The sequence below is a fragment of the Strix aluco genome, chromosome 2 (assembly GCF_031877795.1).
Source record: "Strix aluco isolate bStrAlu1 chromosome 2, bStrAlu1.hap1, whole genome shotgun sequence".
NCBI lineage: Eukaryota > Metazoa > Chordata > Aves > Strigiformes > Strigidae > Strix > Strix aluco.
The window spans coordinates 81,623,333-81,646,439 of record NC_133932.1 but is presented as its reverse complement, the minus strand read 5'-3'; the positions used below and the strand labels follow the sequence as shown (position 1 = coordinate 81,646,439).

At 40.6% G+C, this 23,107-nt stretch overlaps 1 protein-coding gene across 1 annotated transcript in view; it reads left to right on the top strand.

The window, feature by feature from the left end:
- Nucleotides 1-221: 221 nt before the first annotated feature.
- Nucleotides 222-23,107, top strand: part of GPC6 (glypican 6) — a 797,652-nt gene continuing 774,766 nt past the window's right edge. The window contains exon 1 of the mRNA XM_074815455.1: nucleotides 222-933. Within this exon, the coding sequence (XP_074671556.1) occupies nucleotides 567-933 (367 nt within the window). The 5' untranslated portion in view covers nucleotides 222-566. The remainder of the gene's footprint in view (nucleotides 934-23,107) is intronic.

Genomic DNA, 23,107 nt, shown 5'->3' with positions numbered 1-23,107 from the left:
TGTGTCTGTGTATGTGTGTGTGTGTGTGTGTGTGCGCGCGGCTCTCCCTCGCTGTGTCTGTCTCCAGGATTTCTCCCTGCCTGGCTTAGGAGGCTGCTCCAGCGCTGCGCGGAGCAGAGGTTTCCCCGGATCCCGTAAATACAGGCACAGGCATCCAGTGCACCACACGCATGCACACGCACACACACGCGCGCACACACACACACACACACACACACAGGCACGCACGGAGCCGCTGTCCAGTCCATCCCCACGCCGGCTGCTTTCCCCACCACCTCCAGCCTCGCACAGGCGGCGGGCACAGCTCCGCCACGGACCGCGCTGCCGCTGCCCCGGGACTCCGCTCGCAGCAACGCAGCAACGCGCCCGCGGTTTCAATCTTCACAACCTACAGCCAGATTTTTACCCCCCCCCCTTTTTTTTTTTCTTCCCCCCTCTTTTTCTTTTTCTTTTTTTTCTTTTTTTTTTTTTTTTTCTTCTTTTGGCGAGGGGGCGAGAGCGCGTTGCATTTGGAGAAGGAGCCGGGGGGGACGAGGCTGCCGCTCTCCTGCCCCCGCCGTGCGCGCATGTGTGTGTCTGCGCGCCCATCTCCCCCCCGCCTTGCAAAAGTTTGCCTCGGCGGCCGGGGGGCTCCCGGGCCGCCGCCCCCTCAGCCGGGGGGCGCGGCGGCGGCGCGCCGGTGCGGCGGCGGCGCGGGACTTGCGCGCCGGGCGGGACTTGCGCGCCGCGCCATGCCGGCGGCGCAGGGGGCTGCGCGGCGCTGCGCCCTAGCGGGGCCGCCGCCGCCGCTGCTGCTGCTGCTGCTGCTGCTGCTGCCACCGCCGCCCGCGGCCGCGGTGGCCGAGGGCAAGGCGCGGAGCTGCGGCGAGGTGCGGCAGGCGTACAGCGCCAAGGGCTTCAGCCTGGCCAGCGTGCCCTACCAGGAGATCGCAGGTAAGGGGCCGGGCGGAGCGGGGCGGGGGGCCGCGGGCGCGGGGGGGCGCCGCCGGCCGGCTGCGCGCAGTCCCCGCGGAAGCGGGGCCGGGAAGAGCCGCGTTGTCTGCGGGGCGCGGAGCGGCTCTGCCGGCCCCGGTGGCACCCCGGAGGCTTCCCGGCGGGGCGCGTGTGTGTGTGCGAATAAATGATTCAATAAACATAAAAACTAAGGCGGAGGTGGTGTTAAAGAATAAAAGGAGGGAAGGGGGGGGGCGCGGGCGAGGCTCAGTCGCGGTTCTGTTCGCCGGCAGAAACTTCTTGAGAGTTGCAGCCGGGCTGCGAGAGGCAGCCAGCGGTTCCGCAGTGGCGGCTGCCCCCGCTGCCGCCCTGTGCGGGGGAAGTAACTTTGCCCTCCGCCAGCGGGGACCTGGCGTGAGGCAGGCGGAGGAGGAGGAGGAGGGTGGGGAAGGCGGTGCCGCTTCCCTCCCGGCTCCCGCCGCGGCCCCGCGCAGCGGCGCGCCCCTCCGCGGGGGCCAGCCCGGCCGCGCACCCCCGGGCCGGGCAGCTCGTCCCTTGGAGGCGCAGCCGGGCGCCCCCGCTGCAGCCCGAATCGAGCGGAGGCATCAGCTGCTGGGAAGAGACACCCCCCGTCCCCACACCCCCTCGGCCCCCCGCTCCGCCGCCCGAGACCCCCGGCAGCCTGTTACTGAGCTCTTCTTTCTGCTGAAACATGCCTACAACAGGTTATGTCTCAATCTGCCTACGAAGGTGTTGGCGTTGTTTTTTTGTTGTAATTCTGTTTTCTTGCTTTTCCCCGCAACCTTACCCTTATTGCATCTTTGGGACTGAACGAATAAAAATATGTCCAGGGCAGATAATCCTTTAGCAATCGGAAAGCACGACAAAAAGGGAGAAATGGTGTGGGAAGGCATGAGCTTGGGCAGCTTAAATTGGACTGCTTGAGCCCTCAGAAAGATTTCTGCTTTGCCTTTGGTACTTTGCTGTTAGGTTCTGCTGTTTGTAGGGTGAATTAGATGCCCCTCGGTTTGCTTGCTTCCTTTTTAAAGTTGGAAGCAGTAGATTTATCTTCTTTGAGGTGAAATAAAGCCACAGTTATTCACTGTGCAGTATTTAGCACTTTACATGAGGAATGATAAATGTGGAAAATCTCAGGACAGCGAGGATGTAGTTCACAAAAATACAGGGAAGGTTGTTCCACGCTGCCAATGCAGAACAGACCAGATCTCTGTATAACCATGTTGGTGCCTTTGGTGCCTTTGGTCTGATCCACTGACATGCTTTAGGACAAGGCAGGAGAGTAAAGGGCCTGTGGGGGTAACTATTCCACAGGCACTTTCATCCCTCAGGCTCACCAACTCTCTGGTTTTTCTGTGCTCTTTTTAAAAATATTCTCTTCAGGTTGCTCATCAGTTATACTGAATCATGAAATCTCTCCTGTGAGCCACAGATCTTTTGAATATGCAGTCATGCTTTCCCTTCACTCACTATTACTCCATCAGCTTTGAGACAGGGTGGTAGGATATGCCCTGTCCCATTAAAAAAAAAAAAAAAAAAAAAAAAAAAAAAAAATTCCTGTGAATTTCAGACTTCTAGTAACTTTGGGTAAACACTTGTTGCTTTGAGCTCACAGAGAAGTTTTATTGTCTCATTTATTTTCTGAATGTACAATGCAAAGTTGACATGCAATTTTTAAGTAACCCCAACATTTGCAAGTTTCTGTTAACATGTATCAGTACAGAAAAAGTCATGGTAGTTAAATATTTAATAGTAGTTCAGTCCAAAATTACTCTTGTTTCTTGCTAAACTTCATAAGTAATATCTACTTTTATGGTTCAGAAATACAGGATTTGTGCAGGTACGAGTTATTTTTTCTGAGCTTCCTTTTTCAAGTTGTTTGTTTTCTTTGTGGTTTATCTGCCTTGCTACTAGTTGGTGTATCAACTTCCGAGCAGTTCCGTATGTAGCTATTCAAGTTACTTAGTTGTTGGAAGACTAGGATTGCTTTAAGGTGTGTTTCGGAGTATGCTCTTCTTGTACGGTGCTGTGAGGTCGTGAAGTAACTGTTCATGCGGCATGTGCTCTTGTTAATGTGAAAGCTATGTATTTGCAAGCTGGTTCAATGTTGGAAGTTTAATTAAAGCAATCAACAGATTTCAGAATCTTTTTTTTTTTTTTTTTTTCATTCTTTTTCCACCGTACTGACTCGGTTAAGGAAGCAATTTGTTAGTGTTACGAAAGAAGTGTAGTCTGTCAGATGCCTTTTATAAAGACCTCAAAGATCTTTAATTGCAGTCATATTTCTGAAGAAACATTGTGTTTTCAAAAGATTTTGCATCAAAGGCTTGATAATATGATGGAAAATAATAATACGCAGTATGGTTTATGTGTTTTGATTTAACAGTAGTCATATGTTTTCATTTGTCATTTGTTTAAAAGCTACTTTCTAGCTACAACTGCTGAAACTCAATAAAGAGGTAGTGTGTATGTACTGATGCAAAGTGTGTATGCACTGATGCAGAGAGCTGAAGAGTCTGTTTAAATTAGAGAGGCTGCAGACACAGAGGTACCTCTCTGTTGAATGGAGCTACAAAGCCAGACTTGTTAGATAACTTTTGTAAAATTATTTATACTGACACTCACTTTTGAATGGAGAAGATAGAAGTTACGGATTTGAAAAGCTGTCAGTTTTTGCACTGTGAGGCAAGGTTTTCCTACAGTATTTTGTTGCACGTGTTGAAGTTAGTTATTATGGTTGTCTGCTATGCTTTTACAACAATGCTAAATTGTTCAACGTAATTGTATAGTACTTACTTGTAATCAACCTGCTGTGTCTGATGTCTTGTCTGATCACCAAACTCTGGTGCTGTGACCTACACTGGAGTACAGCATATAAAGTTGGTTTCCAACATAGGTTGTCAAAGTCAATCTTCAATAAAGGAACTTTACCTGGGAATAAGGTGAGGAAGAAAATTTGAAGTACACATAGTATGCTGCTGTGGGCTTGATTCTGTGCATATCACAAGCAGGGTGGGTAAGCAGTAGCTTGTGGTGTATGTGAGGCTATACTTGTAAAATCTGCCCTCTTATAGAACTGCTGTGGAGTATCCTGCATGTGAAGAAGATCTGAACTGTCAGATTCACACTGCTGTGACCCAGCATTCACGAGCACTGAGTGGAGCTCCTGAGGACTTTGCAGAAAATGTTTTGCTGAAGGAAAATCTGTCCCTTGAAAGTCAATACATAAGAGAAAAATAGCGTTTGCTCAGAATGTATCTGTTAGCAATTTTTGTTTAACTCCAACCATGATTTCGGTAACTTACAGCATCTTAGGGGAAGCCATGAAAATGAAACATCAGAGTTGAAGGTGGACCGTGTCCTTGTCTTGAGTTTTCTGATTGAAAGTGAATGTCTGACTGTTTAAAAGTAATGGATGTGTCTGATTTGTGCCTTTCCATTTCCAGCTGATCTAGAGATTTTGAAAGGTGAAGGGTGTGGGTTTTTTGTGGGTTGTGGTTTTGTTTGGGTTTGGGTTTGTTTTGTTTTGTTTTATTCCTAGGTACTGAATAATAGTGTATTTAGAGAAAGATTAGAAGTGTTCTGGTAAAGTGTCCAGCTGTAAAGATGTTGAATTCTAAATACTGCCTAAGAAGTAGGTGAGCTTTGTTCTCCTGTGCGGATGATGAACGAGGTGAGATTCTGGCAACACAGAGACACCGTAGTGAAAGTAACTGAAATGAAAGCAGAAGCAAACCCTTCATTTTGAAGGTCAGGAGTCACTTGAAATTGTGCTTTGATGAATGGGCTTCATACTGGCATAATACAGAGGCGTTGACTGAAGAAAGCTAGCAAACATAACACAGTTGCTTGTAGCTCTAAAGTGGTAATAATAATAATAATAAAAATCAACTCAGTAGTCATTCATGCAATTGAGCTATTAGTCCATGTCAGATGTTCCCAAGATACTCTTTCTGAATGTTTTGCTTTCCTTTAAATAGCTCTAAAGTGTAATGAAAGATTGACAGGAGAACACTGGAAAATGCTCCTGACCGAATCTGTATTGAAGCACTTCGTACTATTTTACTATTTTTCTACTATTTTTCTACTGCTGTCACTGAGAGTTGTGTGAAGAAAGTACCTGTAGACCAGGGTGCAAATGGGGATTCACAGGCACCTTGTGTGGTTGTCTTAGGAGTGTAAAAAAAAATGAATAGCCTTACTGAAATCAATAATCAGAGCAATGCAAATTTGTGAAATCTGAATTGGGCCATTAGAGATGAATTTACTCCTGAGTTCAGTGATGACAATGAAGATGGACATGGAATTTCTTGTAAACTTTGTACTTTTCTTGTTTTAGTGCTGTCATAGTAGTATCCTCCTCATTGTGTATGACTGCTCCTCACCCCTGCAATTTCAGTAACTGCAGCATCAAGATTCTTTGGTCTCCTCCCCTTACGGTCTGCCTTGTTTTCCTGTTGTGAGTGCATGGTGCATGCTAATAAACCTGTGTGTTCATTTAGCTAGGAGGAAGTACAGCTTTTCTAAGACCTGGCTTTGCTATCACTTCTGTGCATATTTATTGGTTTGTATGTGACTGATGCCATTAAAGGGAATACAACTTATGTATGCACATCTAAACCTAAAGGTGCTGTTTGTAAGATCAGGGCCTTTGAGGAGAAATAGGCTGGTTTTAATGCTTATAAATAATTAATTTTTGACTGAGGATTTTAAATCTCAGCATCTGGAGTTTCCCATTGTGACTTTCTGGTAAAGTATCTTGGAAAGAGGGACTTCAAAATACAAAAGGCAGTGCTTTAATAATTAGTGTAATGATGAACTTCAGCGTATTGTACTCTAATCATCTTTTTTCTTTCTGTCGTCAGTCTGATTTATAGTGAAAAAGCATACCTAAAGCTATAATATTTTCTACACTTCTAAGTGGTAATGTGTTAAAGTGTTATAATGCTGTATTAGTACTTATTTCATCATATGCTATTGTGAAATACTCCTGAGATTAGGTGGTGTTCAGACACCAGAGAGGTCAAGCACTATGTTAAAAGCTCAGGCCATTCTTTTTATATTACTGCAATAAAGAATATATTCATTTCATTTATATTACCACTTGGCTCTCATAAAAGGTCAGTTTCAGCTGAATGTACAATTACTTGCAAATGGCAAATCTTATAACAAGTGATCAACAATAAAAGCTTTTCTGGGTAATTTGTCTTTAAAATTACCACCTGCCATTTCTTTTGAATGATTTGAGCATCTTGCAGTATCACTCAGAGATCTCTGTTCTTATTCCCCACAATACATGTAAGAAAACTATGCATACTAATCTTCCTTTCTGCTTAGTAAAGTAAAAATGCATAATTACATTAAAGTTTCTAGTTGAAATAACAAGCGTGGTGCTTAAAACTCCATTATGGTATCAAAGTATCAGCACTCCCATTACTAGCAAAATGAAATTACGTTTTCAATGAACTATGACTGTATGCTCCCCTTCGTACCTGGTTAATGGGTGCTATCTCCCTGGGAAGGGAACCTTCGTTCTGTGGTTTTGACTGTTCATACTACCAGGCATAATTATTTTAGCAGCTTAAATATGTGTAAAAGAATTAACACTTCTCCACAAATTCCTAAGAACAGCATATAAAGGTTGGTGTTTAAAGGCAGAATAGTTATTATGCTAAACAGAGAGAATACATTACAAGATGCAGAAGGAATTTAAAATGTGTTGCAGATGGCAGGAAAACATATGCCTGGTAAAATTCTTAGCACTTTATTCCTCTGTATGTAAAAACAGCCTAAAACCTACTGAAACTAAGGTTTTCTTTCTTCACTACTTACTGCTCCGGAGCTCCTGCACACATCCAAAAAATAAGCTCCCTGCTAAGAAATTTTTTAGCTCTCGTTATGGGAGGCTGTCACAAAGACCAGCAGCTCTCTCCGATGAGCTTCTTTCGGCTACCGTGACCTTTTCCTTCCAGCAAAGTTAAACGACGGTACTTGATTCTGTTGAGCGATTGCAAAACACAGAGGACGCACGGCATTTGAAGGCAGGTGCCGCAAAAAAGGCGCCTGCGCTCCCGCTGACTGCAAGGGTGGCAGCAATTTGGTCCCTACCGTTCCGCCCGGCGGAGCGAGTCTCCGGTGAGCAAAGTCAGGGGTTATTAAGAGCGCCGGGAGGGTGTTTGTCCTGCCAGCCCACTGCAGAAACCCGGGTGCCCAGGAGGAGGCTCTACAGCGCAGCACCAGCCCCAGGATGGAGACTCGCCGGCTGCCGGTCCTGGCCTTGATTTTTCAGGGCTCGGGACAGGAGCAGCTTGCGGTCCGTCAAACAGAAGCAACGAGGGCTGATACTCCTAATGCAAACAGCAAATTGGTCTCCGGCTTGCCTAGCCTGTGAGGTCTGTCACCTTGCGCTTCTAATGGCCCTTTAACCACGTCTCCAGCTGAGCAGCAGATGTAAAGGGTACTGAGCATCCTGAGCTGGGTTTTTTTTTCCTCCTGAAAAAAGCATTTCTACAGACTCTCGACTAACAATGGAGCCTCAGACCTGCTCACTGACCTGTTGGGTTTAAAATAGCAGTGCAAATCTCCCGAAATAAGTGGAAGTCTCGACTGCTTTTAACAGGTGCCTTGAAGGGCTGTTACATTAAATTAGGTACACTTACAGAATAACACAGTCATATCTGTGTGTGTGCATGTGTGTGTGTGCAGGGGTAAAATCATGGCTTTTACTTGGAGTGGCCTCGAAGTCACATTTAAGCACTGAAAGAGCTAGAGAAGCTGCACATTACCAGGAGAGGTATTTGCAAACCAGGTTGAAACTTTGTTTTATGGGCCCCATCTGAAAAACACGTGCAAACATACATGAATGTAAACATATGCCCAATAAAAAACTACACGGGCTCAGTTCATATATGTCAGAAAGATCAAAGGCTAAATCAGCCATGCTAATCCTACTGTTTGGGGAGTCCAGTTAGTTCAAGCCTGATTCTTGACTAAGCAGTAAGTATTATAACCTTCCCTCTAAGTCAAAAGCTAGACCTCTCTGTTGCCAGAAACAGATTCTTTGTCAGTCTCCGTAGCTGTAGCTCTTGCCATGCCTATAATGGTAGCCACATATTTCTCTGACATTTTTGGCCACATCCCTCTGACTTGTGCGTTGAGTTTCTAACATACTAGAGACTATGGGGACATCTGTCTGGCTTTTGTCTGAGTTTTTCTTGGAGGGAAGTCAATGCATGGGATGAGGCTTTTCCACATCTGTGTATCAGACTGTAGTATGGTATGGTGTGAGGATGTATGTGGATACTGTTGTGGTTGTGAGAACTGTGGAGGTATGTAGAAGTACTCCAGATCTGGCAAAAGACAGTCTGTGAATGCTTCACTACAGTTCTTATGTCATTAGTCTGCGGTTGGCTTTTGAATTACAGTATCACTTACGACCTTGGACTTTTCCTTTGAGAGCCTATAAGCAGTAATTAATACAGGAAACTAAAATGGCTTTCTTAAACAGAATTAGCATAATATTAGGCAAAGGGTCTTTATGAACAGTTATCCTACCAAAAGTCTGATGGTGTTGACTGATGGTCACAGCCGGGGAGGCTCCCATCAAGTCCTGAGTATATTTCCTGTAGGTTCTTTTCAATTCAGGATTCAGTTTCCTGTCTTTAGGAAGTGTTTCTCTTTGAGCTGGCTCTTGTCTAAATTTCATTTTTCTGGTGATATCAATCAAGTAGTAAAGGTAACATTTTGGATAAAGTGTTGTTAGTTATGGTTGCAGCATTTGAATCCAGAAGAACCATTCCTCTTGCCCAGTAGATGCCACATTGATCTGTGTTTTGGTTTTGGATAGTCTTTTGTGAAGGTAGCAATGTGTGTCTTTGGAGTCCAAATGTGCAGCTCTAGATGGAGGTAGTGAGGCTAGAAAAAAACTGACTCAGAGAACTGGGCAGAGAATATAGGGTAGGATGAATTGTTGGAGAAGGGACTGTTACTGGAAGATGAATGAAATGTGAATGGGAATACTTATTTCTCTCATTGCTTGAGTCACTTTGCATTTATAGTGTTAGGTAACAAGACCTTTCACACAGTTAAAAGCCCTAGGAGAAGGGAAAGAGACTGGAAAAGTGCTTTCATGCTTTCATTCGAGGATTTGGATGAATAGGATGCAAAGAAGGAGGGAGGGAGCAGAGGTGCTCCATTTCTTTTTCTTTTTTTTTTTTTTTTATGCCCCACTTAGTCTTGGTCTGTACAGTCTGTAGATTTCTCCTTTTTATCACCATCTAAGTGGTTAAATATTTCTACTCAAACAGATTGTGGCAACCTGACTGACCATGCTCCAAAATGGAAAAAGTTCTAATCAAGATGTATTGGCATTTCTGTTGTTGAATGGTTCCTTCAGAGCTTGTTGCTCTGCTAAGTGGGCAGTTCTCAATAATTCAAGCTCAGTACCTAATATGTAATTGTCTCACTGCAGAGAGAACAATGCAGCTTTTGCATGGTTCTCTCTCTCATCATCATTTTACATAACTATGCTCCTGAGTTTCTGGCTTATACTTCCTTTAAACCTAAAAAAAGTTGTAAAAGGCTTGAGTCCAGACCTCTGAAGTACGTTTTCATTTACACTTCACCCCACTGCATGGACATTGGCTCTCAGCAAAGTTGTGTGTTCCCAGCTTCTGCTTCTGACTGCTTCCCTTGCATCAGGTCTAGCAGACTGACACACTGACCTGGACTAGCAAGCTTATCTGACAGCTAACCCACCAAAAAAGATCTTGAAGTCACTCAAGAGAGTATGTGGGAATGTGTGGCTGAAGATGAGAAAGTGGGGCTCACCGTTTGATGATTGCTTTCAGGTAGATGTCTTACAATTATCATGCAACTGCAAGAGGAAGATTGTACGTCTTTTCTCATATGGCAGCAAAATGCAATGAGTAGTACACTTACAGTATAATTGAGAAGAAACTACCAGCAGCTGAGCATTCTTGGCTATTATCCCCACTTTTGGACTTAACTTTCTAACTGCATCACCAAAATTTGACAAGCCACACTAGCAAAGTCATCTGTCTCCAAAACCGAAGGAACTGAACATCTGCCTGGGATGAGGGATCATACTGAGAGTGCTTCACTACCTTAGGGAAGCTCTCTGCTTGTTATCATGTCGATGTGTGATGGTGTTCTGGTTTTGGCTGGGACAGAGTTAATTTTCTTCCTAGTAGCTGGTACAGTGCTGTGTTTTGTATTTAGTATGAGAATAATGTTGATAACACAGTGATGTTTTAGTTGTTGACAAGTGGTGCTTATCCTAAGTCAAGGATTTTTCAGTTTTCCATGCCCTGCCAGCGAGGAGATGCAAAAGAAGCTGGGAGGGAGCATGGCCAGGACAGCTGACCCAAACTAGCCAAAGGGATATTCCATACCACAGAATGTCATGCTCAGTATATAAACTGGGGGGAGTTGGCTGGGAGGTGTGGATCGCTGCTTGGAGACTGTCTGGGCATCAGTCAGTGAATGGTGAGCAATTGCATCACGCATCACTGGTCTTTTCTTGGATTTTATTTCTCTCTCTTTTTATCTTCCTTTTCATTGCAATTATTACTGTTATATTTTATTTCAATTATTAAACTGTTCTTATCTCAACGCACGAGTTTTACTTTTTTTTCCTTTCCTATTCTCCTCCCCATCCCACCAGGATGATAGGTGGAGGAGTGAGTGAGCAGCTGCATGGTGCTTAGTTGCCAGTTGGGGTTAAACCACGACAGATAGTTAATGTGGTCAATTTAGTGGGTGTCTGCTGATTTTATAGCACATTGAAATTTGGGGTTTATGAGGCAAATGGATCAGATCATTAGACCACAGGTTTATATACTGATATTTATTGTTCTTTTCATCTTTTAAATCTTTTCTGCACCTGAGGGTACCCGTTCCCAGCTATATGCAGCTTTGACATATAAAATAAAATTGCGCTCATAGTAGTGCTCAAATATAAATTGTTAAAAACAGTGGCAGGATGCTTCTTTGCATGTCGTATGTATCCAGTCATCAGTCATCAGAAGCTGTTGCACAATTTTTAAATGTCTTTTAATTTCTGAGTACCCTCGTTTTTAAATGTGTCTAAGAAGCTTAAACAATTCAGTGAGAAATCAAAGGCAAGGGATGATGAGCACCCAGTATCCAGTGGCTAAACCCGATGTGTTTTCCATCTTTTCTCTTAAACTGACATCATGTCTCACAGAGAAAGGAGCTGTAAGTACAAACAGCGACTGGATCTTATTTAGTTACACAAAATTGATTCACGGCATAAACACATAATACAAATATTTATTTCTCTGATATTAGCTTTCGGCTTTACAACTTCAACATATAAGATAATACTGCATATGAGCAATTTAGATTCCTTGGATGAAAATAGCTATATATCATTTTCTCTGTCAGCATTATCTGTGTTGTAGAGAAATATGGAAAATACCTCTTGAACAGTTTCTGACTCAGACCATATTCTCTTTAACCAGCTAGAGTCATTGCAATTTACAATATTCTTACCTGGTCCAAACTTTGAGTAACATGCATGTATTTAAAGCAGTTTCAAAAATGTAAAAGAAGATGCCAAAGCTGACCCACAGTAAAAGCTTTGGTAATCAAAATAATTTTTTATTTTGTGAAGTAGTCTATCCTCTTCTATCAGTCCAGCTGCAAAAATAAGCAGGGAAGACAGATCATGCTAATTAAAATTGCAAAATAGGTTTTGTTGGCTCAACAGAGATTTAGGTGTTTCGGAGCAGAAAATCAAAATCTAATTTAAAAATGAAGGTATTTAAAAGAATGGCGCAGGGGAGGTTTATTTATTGAATTGGTGAAAAGCCAGGAGCAATATTCCTTGACCGCTGCTGTTCCAAGATGGTCTGTCATGCTGGCTATGGGCTGGCAATGAGCACTGTTAATTGAATACCTGGAACATAACTAAAATGCATTGATTAAATACAAACACCTGTCTTTGCAGTGTAGCATGGCTGATGAAGTGAAAGGACTCCCAGAAACGGCTTCCTGAAATTGAACACTGAAATAGTGATTAGCTTGTTCTTAAAGCTGATCTTCAGAAGTCCCTTACCATTCTTTGAATGATATCTCCAAAGCTTCTTTCTTCTTTAATTACTGAGCCAACATACGAAAAGCCATGTATGAATTGACTGTAATCACATTGGTTGTGGGGCATGTGCACACTTCTATTCCTAGTTTTTTGAGTTAAAAACCCTCAAACCTGATTTATGCCTATCTCCGTTGAATGCAGCTGATGGCAGAATTTGACTGAGAATTAACTGCAGGCTTTTTTACAAAAGTAAATAATGATCAAAATTCAAAATTACAATTTATTTGTGTGAAGCACTGAAGAAATACAAAGAAGGGCCAGTCCTGACTGCAAAAGCTTTCATTTTATATATGCCAGTATTTCTTCATGAGACTTACACAGTCATAATGTCATAGTTATGTGCATACTGTTTAAACCTTTTTCTATTACGTAAGCAAGAAATGTAGTACAAATAAATATGCTGCTTAATTTTTTAATTGTCCTTTTAAAGGACACCAGCTTCATATCCCGCTGAGATTACTACAATAATTGATAGATCCTTTGTGAAAGCATCTTTGTACCTTGTTAATTAGTAATTTAGAGTCTGAGTTTGCTTTTTAAAGCAGCTCCAGCTGGACACTGTAAATCATTGTCTAGAGCACAGTCTATGCTCAGTATAGAAACTGGTCAAACCACAAACTCTTTGCACTTTGTGTACCAAAATCTGGTTGCTGCCAAATACTTAAACACATAAATACAGAACATTGCTCAAGTGGAGCTTTTCCATATCTGATGAATGGGTTTAAATTGCTTTTCTGTCACAATTTGCCCAAGAGACTAATGCCTTCTCTTCAACTGAGAAGAATGCACAAAAGTATGTCCACAGTGTGTGGACATATGTACATACATTCATATATCCATGTACCTGAACACCCCTTTATGTTTAAAAAGTCTTCTGAATTTGTATCATACACCAGACAGCTTTTTTCCAAGGTATATTATAACACTGTAAATAATTTATGGTTTATAAGTGAGGTCCAGTTTTCCTTTTAATATTTGCATAGTTTTCCTTTCATTGCTAGTTTTTGCTTCTTTGAGTATTCTAATTTCCATTTTTCTGGTGACAGGATGGTCATTGCCGTTACCTTCATGCCTAATGGACCACTCAAGGTAAATCTGCTTTTGACAGAAAAGGAAACTCTAGAGAATTTCCTTGTCCTTTTTAGCTGAAACACCAGCAAAAATCAAACTCAAGATGAAGAAAATTGTAAGGTTAAGAGCAGATTCATCCAGACTGTAGTCTGTAATGCTGAACAAATCTGTTGGCAGGTTTCAGCAGGTCCATAAACTTCAGTTGGGCTAAAGAATCATGTATGTAGCTGTTACTGATTTATATAATTTTAGGTTATTTTTTATAGTCCTTTCAACATCATTATTACAGTTATTGTAGAGCATAGACAATAAACCTTACTAGAAAGACTAATGGAGTTGCCAAATTAGGATCATCATCATTTTAATGGGTGATAATAAGTGCTAATCTTTTTGTTCCATTCTGTGGCTTCCCTGAAGTTGGGAGCTGGTCAAACTGTTGCATGCAATGACTGTTCAGACAAGTCATGCAGAAAGGATGATGTAGCACAATGAAACTTCTCTAAAGCGTACTTAGAGTTTCTATACATTGTTAATTCAATATAGAGATACAAAGGTACAATCTTAATTAGTTTAAATCAGCAAATATGAGTTATTTACAATTTTCATCAATAAGCATCTTGGGAAGATGATAGTAACAGTTAGCAGCCACATTTTCTGATTAATAGATATTTTGTATTTTTGACACTCTCATATGAAAGGCAAATTTGTAAACATTACCAATATTTATTCCACAAATATTTGTCTCATTTTTATTTCACCCTGCTGTGACCTGCAAGTGCTAATCATATGGACCCCTTTGGAGCAAAGATACTTACTAAGTTGTGTTATATATAGCAGGAACTCAATATTCAAACATATTTTTGTTGAAAAAACATTTTGGTCAGTCTAATTTTACAAGAGAGCTGCATGCATGCCTTTCAACAGTGAGGAGTTAATTTGCAAACACAAGCTAAAGAATATATTCTGAATATTTTCTCAGTTGCTTATGGGGGATTCCTCTTCTTCTTTTTCTTTCTAAATCATTATTGTCTGTTCTGCCCAGAATATTTCTTGTTTATGTTACACAGGCACATACATACCTCCGCATTTCAAAGGAAGAAAAAATAACAGATAATTCATTTTTTAACATTACTTGTGTTTGCTGGAACACTTATTGCTTCCACAAAGAGTTAAGCCATCACTGTATTTACTGATAGAGCTCCTTATTTTTAGGCAGCTTGCTACGTTGCAGGATAAAGTTTTTGTGTAGGTGCTTAAGGCTACAGGATACAACACATGAGGAGAGTTAGTCACAACAATTGAGTAATCAACCAGTGAGTCTAACCTAGGAGAAAAGTCCTGTGACTGATGCTGATGAGTGAGAGAGTTGAGTCCTCACTCCTCACCTTTTGGGAGAACATCTTTAAGGCCCTTTTTGGAGGAATGCATGCGATCTTTTCTTTTGAAGTGATTCCACTGTGCATAAATAATATCATGTTCACTAAGCCAGAGAGGGTGTTTGTATTTGTGCCTGTTTGTTAGCACACTGGAGGACACTGTTTTGAAAGAGCTGAAACATTCTCTCCAGCTCCAGTCCAACAAATGCATAAATATTTTTGTGTAAGGTAGCTAGTAGAAAACAGACTGAAACCAGCATTCTGGATCTGCAACTTCTCTGTGAGGTGAGGGCAGGCTGCACTCAGCTAGATAATTTCTTCACTCTGTTTCTGCCCAAGAAATAATTATTGTACGCAAAGCAAAAGTATCATAGTAGAAAAGATTGAGAGCAGGTTGTCAAAATTATTTTTCTTTGCCAGGGAGAACCCTGTCTATAGTAAATCTATTTAAACATAAGGTATCTTTGAAGTAGGTTCTCATTGTTATTTGATCTTGAAGCTTTTCTTAATAAAAAACTTAATCAACTTGAAAATTGATCAGCATAGAAGCTTTTTTCCCCCTTATTTTTTCCCTCTGAAAGAATGTTTAAACAATTCCAATTTTCTTCCTGTGCTGATAATGTGATTTAAATTATTAGTAATCAAATACTAGATCGCAAGCCATCAGCAATAACTAACAGATGTTTGACAAATACTTTGGTTTATGGCCTAATCTTCCAAGGGATTTGATAGGAAACTCATTGCTTGTGTCATTTGTTACCAGTAGTGGTAGCAGGCCTTTTTTCTCTAAGTATCTAAGAGAACAAACCACAGTGAAAACAAACATCTACACCTTGAGATGTGAGGTTCTGTGGGGGCCAGTTTGGATTAACACGGTTCTTGGTGTAGGTGGCTGCTGGCCATTTGGCTTGTGGTTTCCCAGGTGAACCAATCCCTTTTGATATATCAGTTTTGCTCCAAGCAAGCGCATGGCCACAGAAAGTACATATTGCCTGCTCCCACTGGGCAGGATCCTCAAAAATTGATGTCGAGTCGGCATGAGAGCCTACACAGAACTGTTTTCTGTTTTCTGCAAGGGTGAGTCTTTTGTGAAAAAGCAGCAGGTGTAATTAGCGGAAGTGCACATGAATCATGTTAAAGGTGAATTTTGGGTAAGTTGTAGTTCCAAAAATGGGTTGATTCTTCCTCAAGCAAGTGCACGAAACACAAAGCATTCTTGGAAGATGTTTTTGTTTTCCTGTCAGTGGGAGCGGATTGTAGTGCAGAGTGGTTCCTCATAGACCCCTGCTAAAGAGTTTAACGTTTTGCATCCTATAAATACGATTTTTTTAAGAATAATACTATAAAAACAATCAAACAAAAATATTCCATGTAGGGCCAGTAGCAGAAATCTTAGTGTTCTCTGGTGAAGATGAAGCTATTTTCCTTCTAAGGTGTTCCATTAAGGTTAAGGTAGAAGAGAGAGGTCCTGAACACCCATGGGTTCTGTCTGTTTCCACTAGAAGTTTTATTTGCTTTCTGAGCCTAGATACAAACTCTGCAGTGGGAATAACAGCAGCTTTAAAATTTTCACCTGGGGAAATTGCTTGACTTCAGAAGCACCTTAGAAGGTTGCAAAAGTATTACTGTCCAACAGGCACAAAATAATTTGATATAAAAGTAAGCTCTAAGTTGCTGTTGGAAACCACCAGGATAATGAGTCAGTGTCTGAAAAAAATAGGTTCATTATTTTTTAATTGGGCTGCTTTTCAAGAAATCCAGGGGCTGCTCATCAAAATGCAAGAGGTGCTCCAAATATCATGAAGTTTAAGGAAATTAAGTTCTGATGAATTCTGTATACCTGACATGATGAATCTATCAGTTGTACACTGCTGACCTTCACTAGTGAGTTTCCCTACATCTTCAAATGTCTCAAATGTCGAAATGTGAAAACCAACACAAACATCAATTTAAGCTGTATATAACTATGAACCGAAGTAAGTACTTAAAATGAAACTTTAACAAGACCAAAAACATTTTGGCAAGATTATTTCAAGGAACAGTTAAAATAAATGAGAACAGCTTTCCTTTGTGATTAACACCATTATATTCTCATTCATTCAGGACATTATATTCATTCAGGACTTACACAGCAATTTTCAGAGGAGCTTTGTAACAACAAAATGAGAAAAGCAATAAAAGGTGTAGAACTAATAATACATTTGATATTCAGAGAAAGCAGAATGCAGAATGGGCTGGGAGGACTGGGGTACATTTCCATTCAGCTTGCTGCAGAACTGTCATGTAGGCAAATGTAGGAAATAAAGAAGCATTTCTTGTGCAGTTACACAGATATAACTATGATTGAGGAGGTGGATGTTTGGTGGAATGCTGATGTATTGTCTTACAAGGCTTTGAGATTGATTTTTTGCATTCACTTTAAGTATGGATTCTCTCCTTATTGCCATCCGTCCCCAAAATAAAACTGCGATCAAACCTCCCTTACTAAGAATTTTGTATTCATTTGATAGGAGCCTAGTTAATACTAAACTCAAAGATGAATGTGACACATTTATCACATACTTTTGACTATGTGTTCCTGAGTGACTTACAACTGCATCAATCCTGTGCGATCTTTCTGAAAGTCCCTCCCCTTAGTCTCTTCCCTTTCTCTTCTTTTGGTCCTTCCCTAAACATCCCATAAGTTTTCAACATCTCCATAGCCCCCTTTGCACATGCCGGAAAATTTGATACAGTCTCAAATTGCTCTTCCCTCTGCATCCATCCTATAAGGAGTCCTTTACTTCTGTAGATGAATACCCTGTTTCATGTGAACAGCATTCTGGGGAGAGAGCTTCTTTCTTTGACTTATTTTTGGTTTCATATTAGATACAACAATCTCATCAAGAAATCATTTGCCTCGGGCACTCAGGAGTAGCTGACTCGGTGTCCTCTGGTTTTCACCAACTAGGTTACTAGAGTTCCTTCACCTATATTGTTTCCTTGGTCCTTGGCAGGAGTTAGTATTTAATTTGTGTTACTTTTATTATAAAGATAACCTGACAGTAAATATCCAACAGCTTCATTCCATGTCACTTTTTTCCAGTTGCTCAGTCTTTTACTAATGCTTTGTTGGTTTTTGGTTCTTGCCCTTTACTTTTTTTCAAATTATCTTAATAATCTGCTTCTGCAACTCTGAACTGTAGTTTTACCTGCCAGTTATTCCAAAAGAGATATCACTGAGTGTGGTCTTCTTATATTCATGATTTAGCCTCCTTTCAGGCATTTTCTATCAGCTTCTTTTGGGAGGACTTTCTTACCTTGTCAGGCACAAGCTTGTTTTATCTGTATTTCAGAAATCATGCGAGCATATGGTCCATCATTGCATCTCATTCTGGCTGGTGGATACACTGCTGATTTTTACCAAAGCCTGTCAAAACTCTGTTGCCTTTTAGTAGGCCGGACTTCTTCCTTTGCCCAGAATCTCCTTTCCTGAACTGTTTATTTTGGGAGATTTTAAGTATTTGCTCACTAGGTAAACCAGTTTGTAAGAAACTTTTTATCCTTGGGGATAGAGAGAAAAGAGGAGTCTCTTCAGTCTTTATGAAGAAACAAAGTATTGAGGAGAAAAAGCATGAAGCATACAGGTTTGCTTCTGCAGAGTTACGTGAAAGTAGAGGAATGCAGTCCAAGTCCAGCAATATCTGCTGAAACAAAAGAAGCAATAACTAAAGTAATCTTTTGTAATTTGTGTGTGTAGCAGTTTTGCTTAAATTTTGACAGTACCAGAATTTTGTTTACAAACTCTGATTTTATGACCGATCTATAATTAGTCCCTGTATTTTATTCCTAGACCGTGACAATTAAATCCAGTAAGTTCTTGTCCTTTTTCAAAAGGGATATGAACACCGCTAGTCATCTCTCCACGTTCCTGCCACAGCAAGAGGTCCTAGGAGTTATGTGCTAAAATCCTCATATACCCACAAGAGCTGCAGAGGCAGACTTTGTGAGCCATCAGAAAGGGCAGCTCTGTGAGGGCTACAGGTAGGAGATGACAATGGCTTCCTAGTGGTCCCCTCGCTCTGCTGTGAGATGAGCTGTAATGAGCTTTCCTGGCTCTTCGTGTCCGGGTGGCTCCACTCCAGGCACCAGTGCTGTGCAGCCCACTTGCAAATGATGTAGCATGGCTCAGATGGGGATGTCCCACCTCACCTGCAGCTCAGGAGCCCCAGGCTGGCTGAGCTGGCATACATACATATGTAAGTGTGTTTCTGAACTTCATAGGATGTCAGGAACTTAACCTTAAAAACACCCTTAACCAGTCCTGTGTGGAATATATTTACTTACGTAGTTTGATCCTGTGTGGAGTCTGAATTTGGGTAGGACATCAAATGAAGATGTTAGGAATGAGAGGTTTATTACGTTTTTTCTCCTCACATTTGAAGGAGGGAGAAGTATTAATAGCAAACGGCAGTACAGATGTATTTTTACTTCTCAATCATCAGCACTTTGGGAAGAATATAGATGAAGGAAAAAACAAGAAAAAAGCAGTAGCAAGACAGAAGTGGCGGGATGTGTTGAAAAGGCACTGTCTTTGCCATTCTGCTGTACTCAGAAAAGTCAAAATCCACTTCAGAATACAGGAATAAAAACCAACAGTCTGCTAGACTGAAGCCTGACAAAATTGCCATGAAAATAAGCTAGCTCCAAGCAAAACACTGCTCATCTACCATTTACCACGATGTGGACTTTTAAGATAAAAGATATAATACTGTATTTGGGGAGTGGAAAATTAATTTTTTCATTAGCATGGCAATTTTTAATGCCATTATTTCATAATTCCTCCACCAAGTCTGGGACAGAGACATCTAGCATTGCCAAAAGCTTTTTCATCCTGTTGAATAACAGTGAAAAATAATCAGCATAATCAAATCCAAATTTAAATTAATACGAAATTGCCAGAGCTTTAACCTTTTTTTTTTTGTTCGAGCTTTGAAAAAAGCTTAATTTAAAAAAGAAAAAAAAAAAAAAGTATAAATTCTCTCTTTTTATTACCAAAAGAAAAAAGTAGAGCTTTTGACCCAAAGGAGACAGTTTCAGAATAATGCATGAAATAAGCTGTTGCCACCTGAAAGCGTGGAACACCAAAGGCAACCTCAGTCTAAATCAGGACTGTACAAGCACATAGTGTGTAGCTCCCCAGGGCTAACTGATCTGGTTACTGCTACTTTAATCTCCCCTCCTGGCCTGCACATGGCCAACAGGCATGAACTTTGTTTGCTGATGTTTTTTATGATAACTGTGTTTTTAGTAACAGCAAATAAATCCAAATTTTAGGAAAGAAACATGAAAACAGGTTTTCTAATTGTGTGAAAAAAATATAATTTAACATGATAGCATATTGTGATTATAACCTGAACCCATGTGATGTGAAAAGTATTGCATCAGCAAAATTATTCTTACATTATATTCTGGAGTTAACATTAAGTAGTGCACCACCTTGTTTACCCATGACTAATTTGCCTTTATAATCATGATATAAAACCCACGTGGTCAAGGTACAGCTATTTTACTAACTCAGGTAGGCAGAATAGCCTGGAGTTCCACTTTTTGGCATCATGCTATAGGTCTGTAGAGCAAGGAAACAGTTCATTTAAAAATGAAAAATCCACTTACTCATTCCCTGCAGAAAGTTGGTAGTTATTACTGATTCAGATTCTGTGCACAAACGATACAAGTACAGATGCTGAACCAGGTACTGTGATCACTGTTGTTTAAAACTGTTTCTTACACTACAATTCATGAGCAGATGTTGGTAGAAAAAGCTTTACTCTGAACAGAAACAGAGATGGAAAAAAAAATAGGAGAGAGAAGTCTGTGAATTGGACTGAGATGATGGTTGAATTTGTATTTCTGTATGATGCTAGGGACAAGTAAAAGGCACATCCAAAGAGAAATATACTTGGAAACCCACTGACAATAGGAACAGAAGAGCAAATGGAAAATAAAGGCGATGGGGAAGAAGAGGCGCTCCAGCAGCACATGAAGGGAAGTGGAGGTGAAGGAAGTAGCATGTGGTGCCTTCCCTTTGGATGTGAGGCCTTAATTTGTTTTTGCATGTTTTGCACACGGATTCTGTAGAATTGTATTTGCTTTCAAAATCTCATCAGGCACAAGTTCTTGTTGGAGTATTTCTGACAGTATTCATAGTCTCTGAACTTCATAGTTGTGATTAGTTCCTTTAGCAAATCTGCCATGCAGTTGCTTTGATTCTCATAATTAATCACTTTCACTCAATCAAGTACATTTTTCAAAGACTGAAATTGTTAAATATAAATTGTTCATGATCCCATAAAGAAAAGGCAATTTTAAAGATTTTGATTCTTAATATATGTTCCTGGTGTGGAGAGAACATGACTACCTGAAAAAGAACAAAGAGCCATGTTCCAAGATACTCTACATTTAAGGGTAGGTTAGGGGATTTTTTTTTTTAATACATTCTTAATGTGTTAAAATGACAGTCAGTCTCTAACTACTTGCAAAATCCTGGAATTGATTTATCAAAGATGGAATTCTGTATTGTATTTGTGAGGTGCATATATATATGTATATGCACATATATATATGTATAGCTGTATAGGTAGTTAAAGCAAAGCTCTTCATTTGCTGACATCTATGAAACAACATTTTACTATCCATGTGAGATCAGAGAGTCTCAACATATGAAATGATGTGTGATACTAGCAAACAGAAAAGCAAGCAAATTGAAAGGTGTTGTTCCACCTGGAAATGAAGGCTGGAGTGGAGACTGTATTACAAGTGTTTTATTCCTTGCAAATCCTATAGTCCATTTGTGCAGGACCTATGCATATGCAGACCTCCTAAACTGGAACTTAAAAGGACTTTATGCAGAATTTAGATACTAAAATCTTAGAGAGCAGTTGAGACAGCTTCTTCTCAAGAACCCCATGACCTCTGTAAAAACGTAAAAAACAGCCCCCCTGACGCAAACAATTGCATTGTCTGTTTTGGGGCAGAAACTTCAACTTGCTAGTCATTAGGCTGCTGAAACAGAGGGGTGCTATTCTCCTGTGTTTGTTTATCACCCATAAAGAAGTTTTCGGCACTTTGAATCCCAACTGGATTTAGGCATCTGCTTAGTCAGATTTATAAGCACTCCTGTGCCTTGTGTTCTGGCGTATGGATACCCTGCGGTTTCCCTTGGAAGTATATAGGTTTCTATGGTCTGTATCTTTTATTTTTTCTTTTTATAGTACATGAAAAGAAAATATAAAATATATGTCTTTTTTTTTCCATTGTAGTTATTTGTAGTCAGTGGAGAAGGGAAGACTTCTAATGAAGGTGTTCTGCATCATTCCCTGGAAGCATTCAGAGGATGTACCTGCATTAGCATTTCAGTATGAATTAGGAATGGGCTTTTGAAGTAAAGTTCCCCATTGTCTCTACTTGCTGTGCTTGGATTCACATCACAGATCAGTCCTGAAGAACACAAGACGGACTTTTTTTTTTTGATAACCAGAAGATGTGCTCCAACCATTACCAGATATTAAAATCCACAGGTCCAGATCAGAATAGGTCAAAGCCTTTAATATGTATAGTGTGGATGTCAGGTTCTCATCACCAGTGTTTTTACCCTAAGGATTTGCTCCTATTGCACTGCACTGCTTGCTGATGTAGATACAAGCACAGATTTCTTCAAAGATTTCTCTCTTTTAGCTACAGGGTGAGTCTGGGTCCTCAGCACAGGTGGTCTGAATCATCCTGTTGCAGTGAGGTGCCTAAATTTGAGGCACTGAAACGTTCACATTAGCTGTCTAAAAGTAGGTGATATAAATACAGTTCATAGTCTCCATATCATAAAACAAATCAAGGCAGCGTAGGCAACAGCTGTGTATCACTTCTTACATCAGTCCCCATCAATGAGTTATTCTCCCTGGGGGAGAATGCGATGGGGATTGCACCCCATCTGTGCTAATCCAGCTCATGACTTGTTTTAGACAGACATGATAATACTACAAAAAATATGAACCAATAGAAAATAGGCAAAACCAGCCCCTTTTTTTTTTTTTTGAGATACACCCTTCTCCGTACTTGCATTCAGGAGTTAGTAATCACTTGGCTAGTGTGAAACAAATAGCTTGATCTTGTACTAGGACTATTAAGTAAACCATCTACATTGTTACCAGCGTTAACTCTGGTTTCCTAGCTTGTTCTCTCCAAAGCTATTTGGTAAATCTTGTTTCACTGTCAATTTAGATATTGTTACTCCCTCCCAGGAAACACAGACCTCTGAATTCATTCAAAGAACAGTTTACCAGTACACATTTCTCATGTCAAGGCCATAATAAATCAAGTACAGAGTGGTGCAGGCTTTAGTGATGTACTTTTCTATAACTTACTGATTCTCATAGCATTTGTAGCATATATTTCTACTTAAAACACTTAAAAATACTACATCAGCTCAAATGTAGGTAAAAAAAAAAAAAAAAAGGACGGTGTACTAGCGTATTATTAGAAATTTAGAATTGTAACATCAAACATTAAAAAATTAGATAATTAAGATTATTGC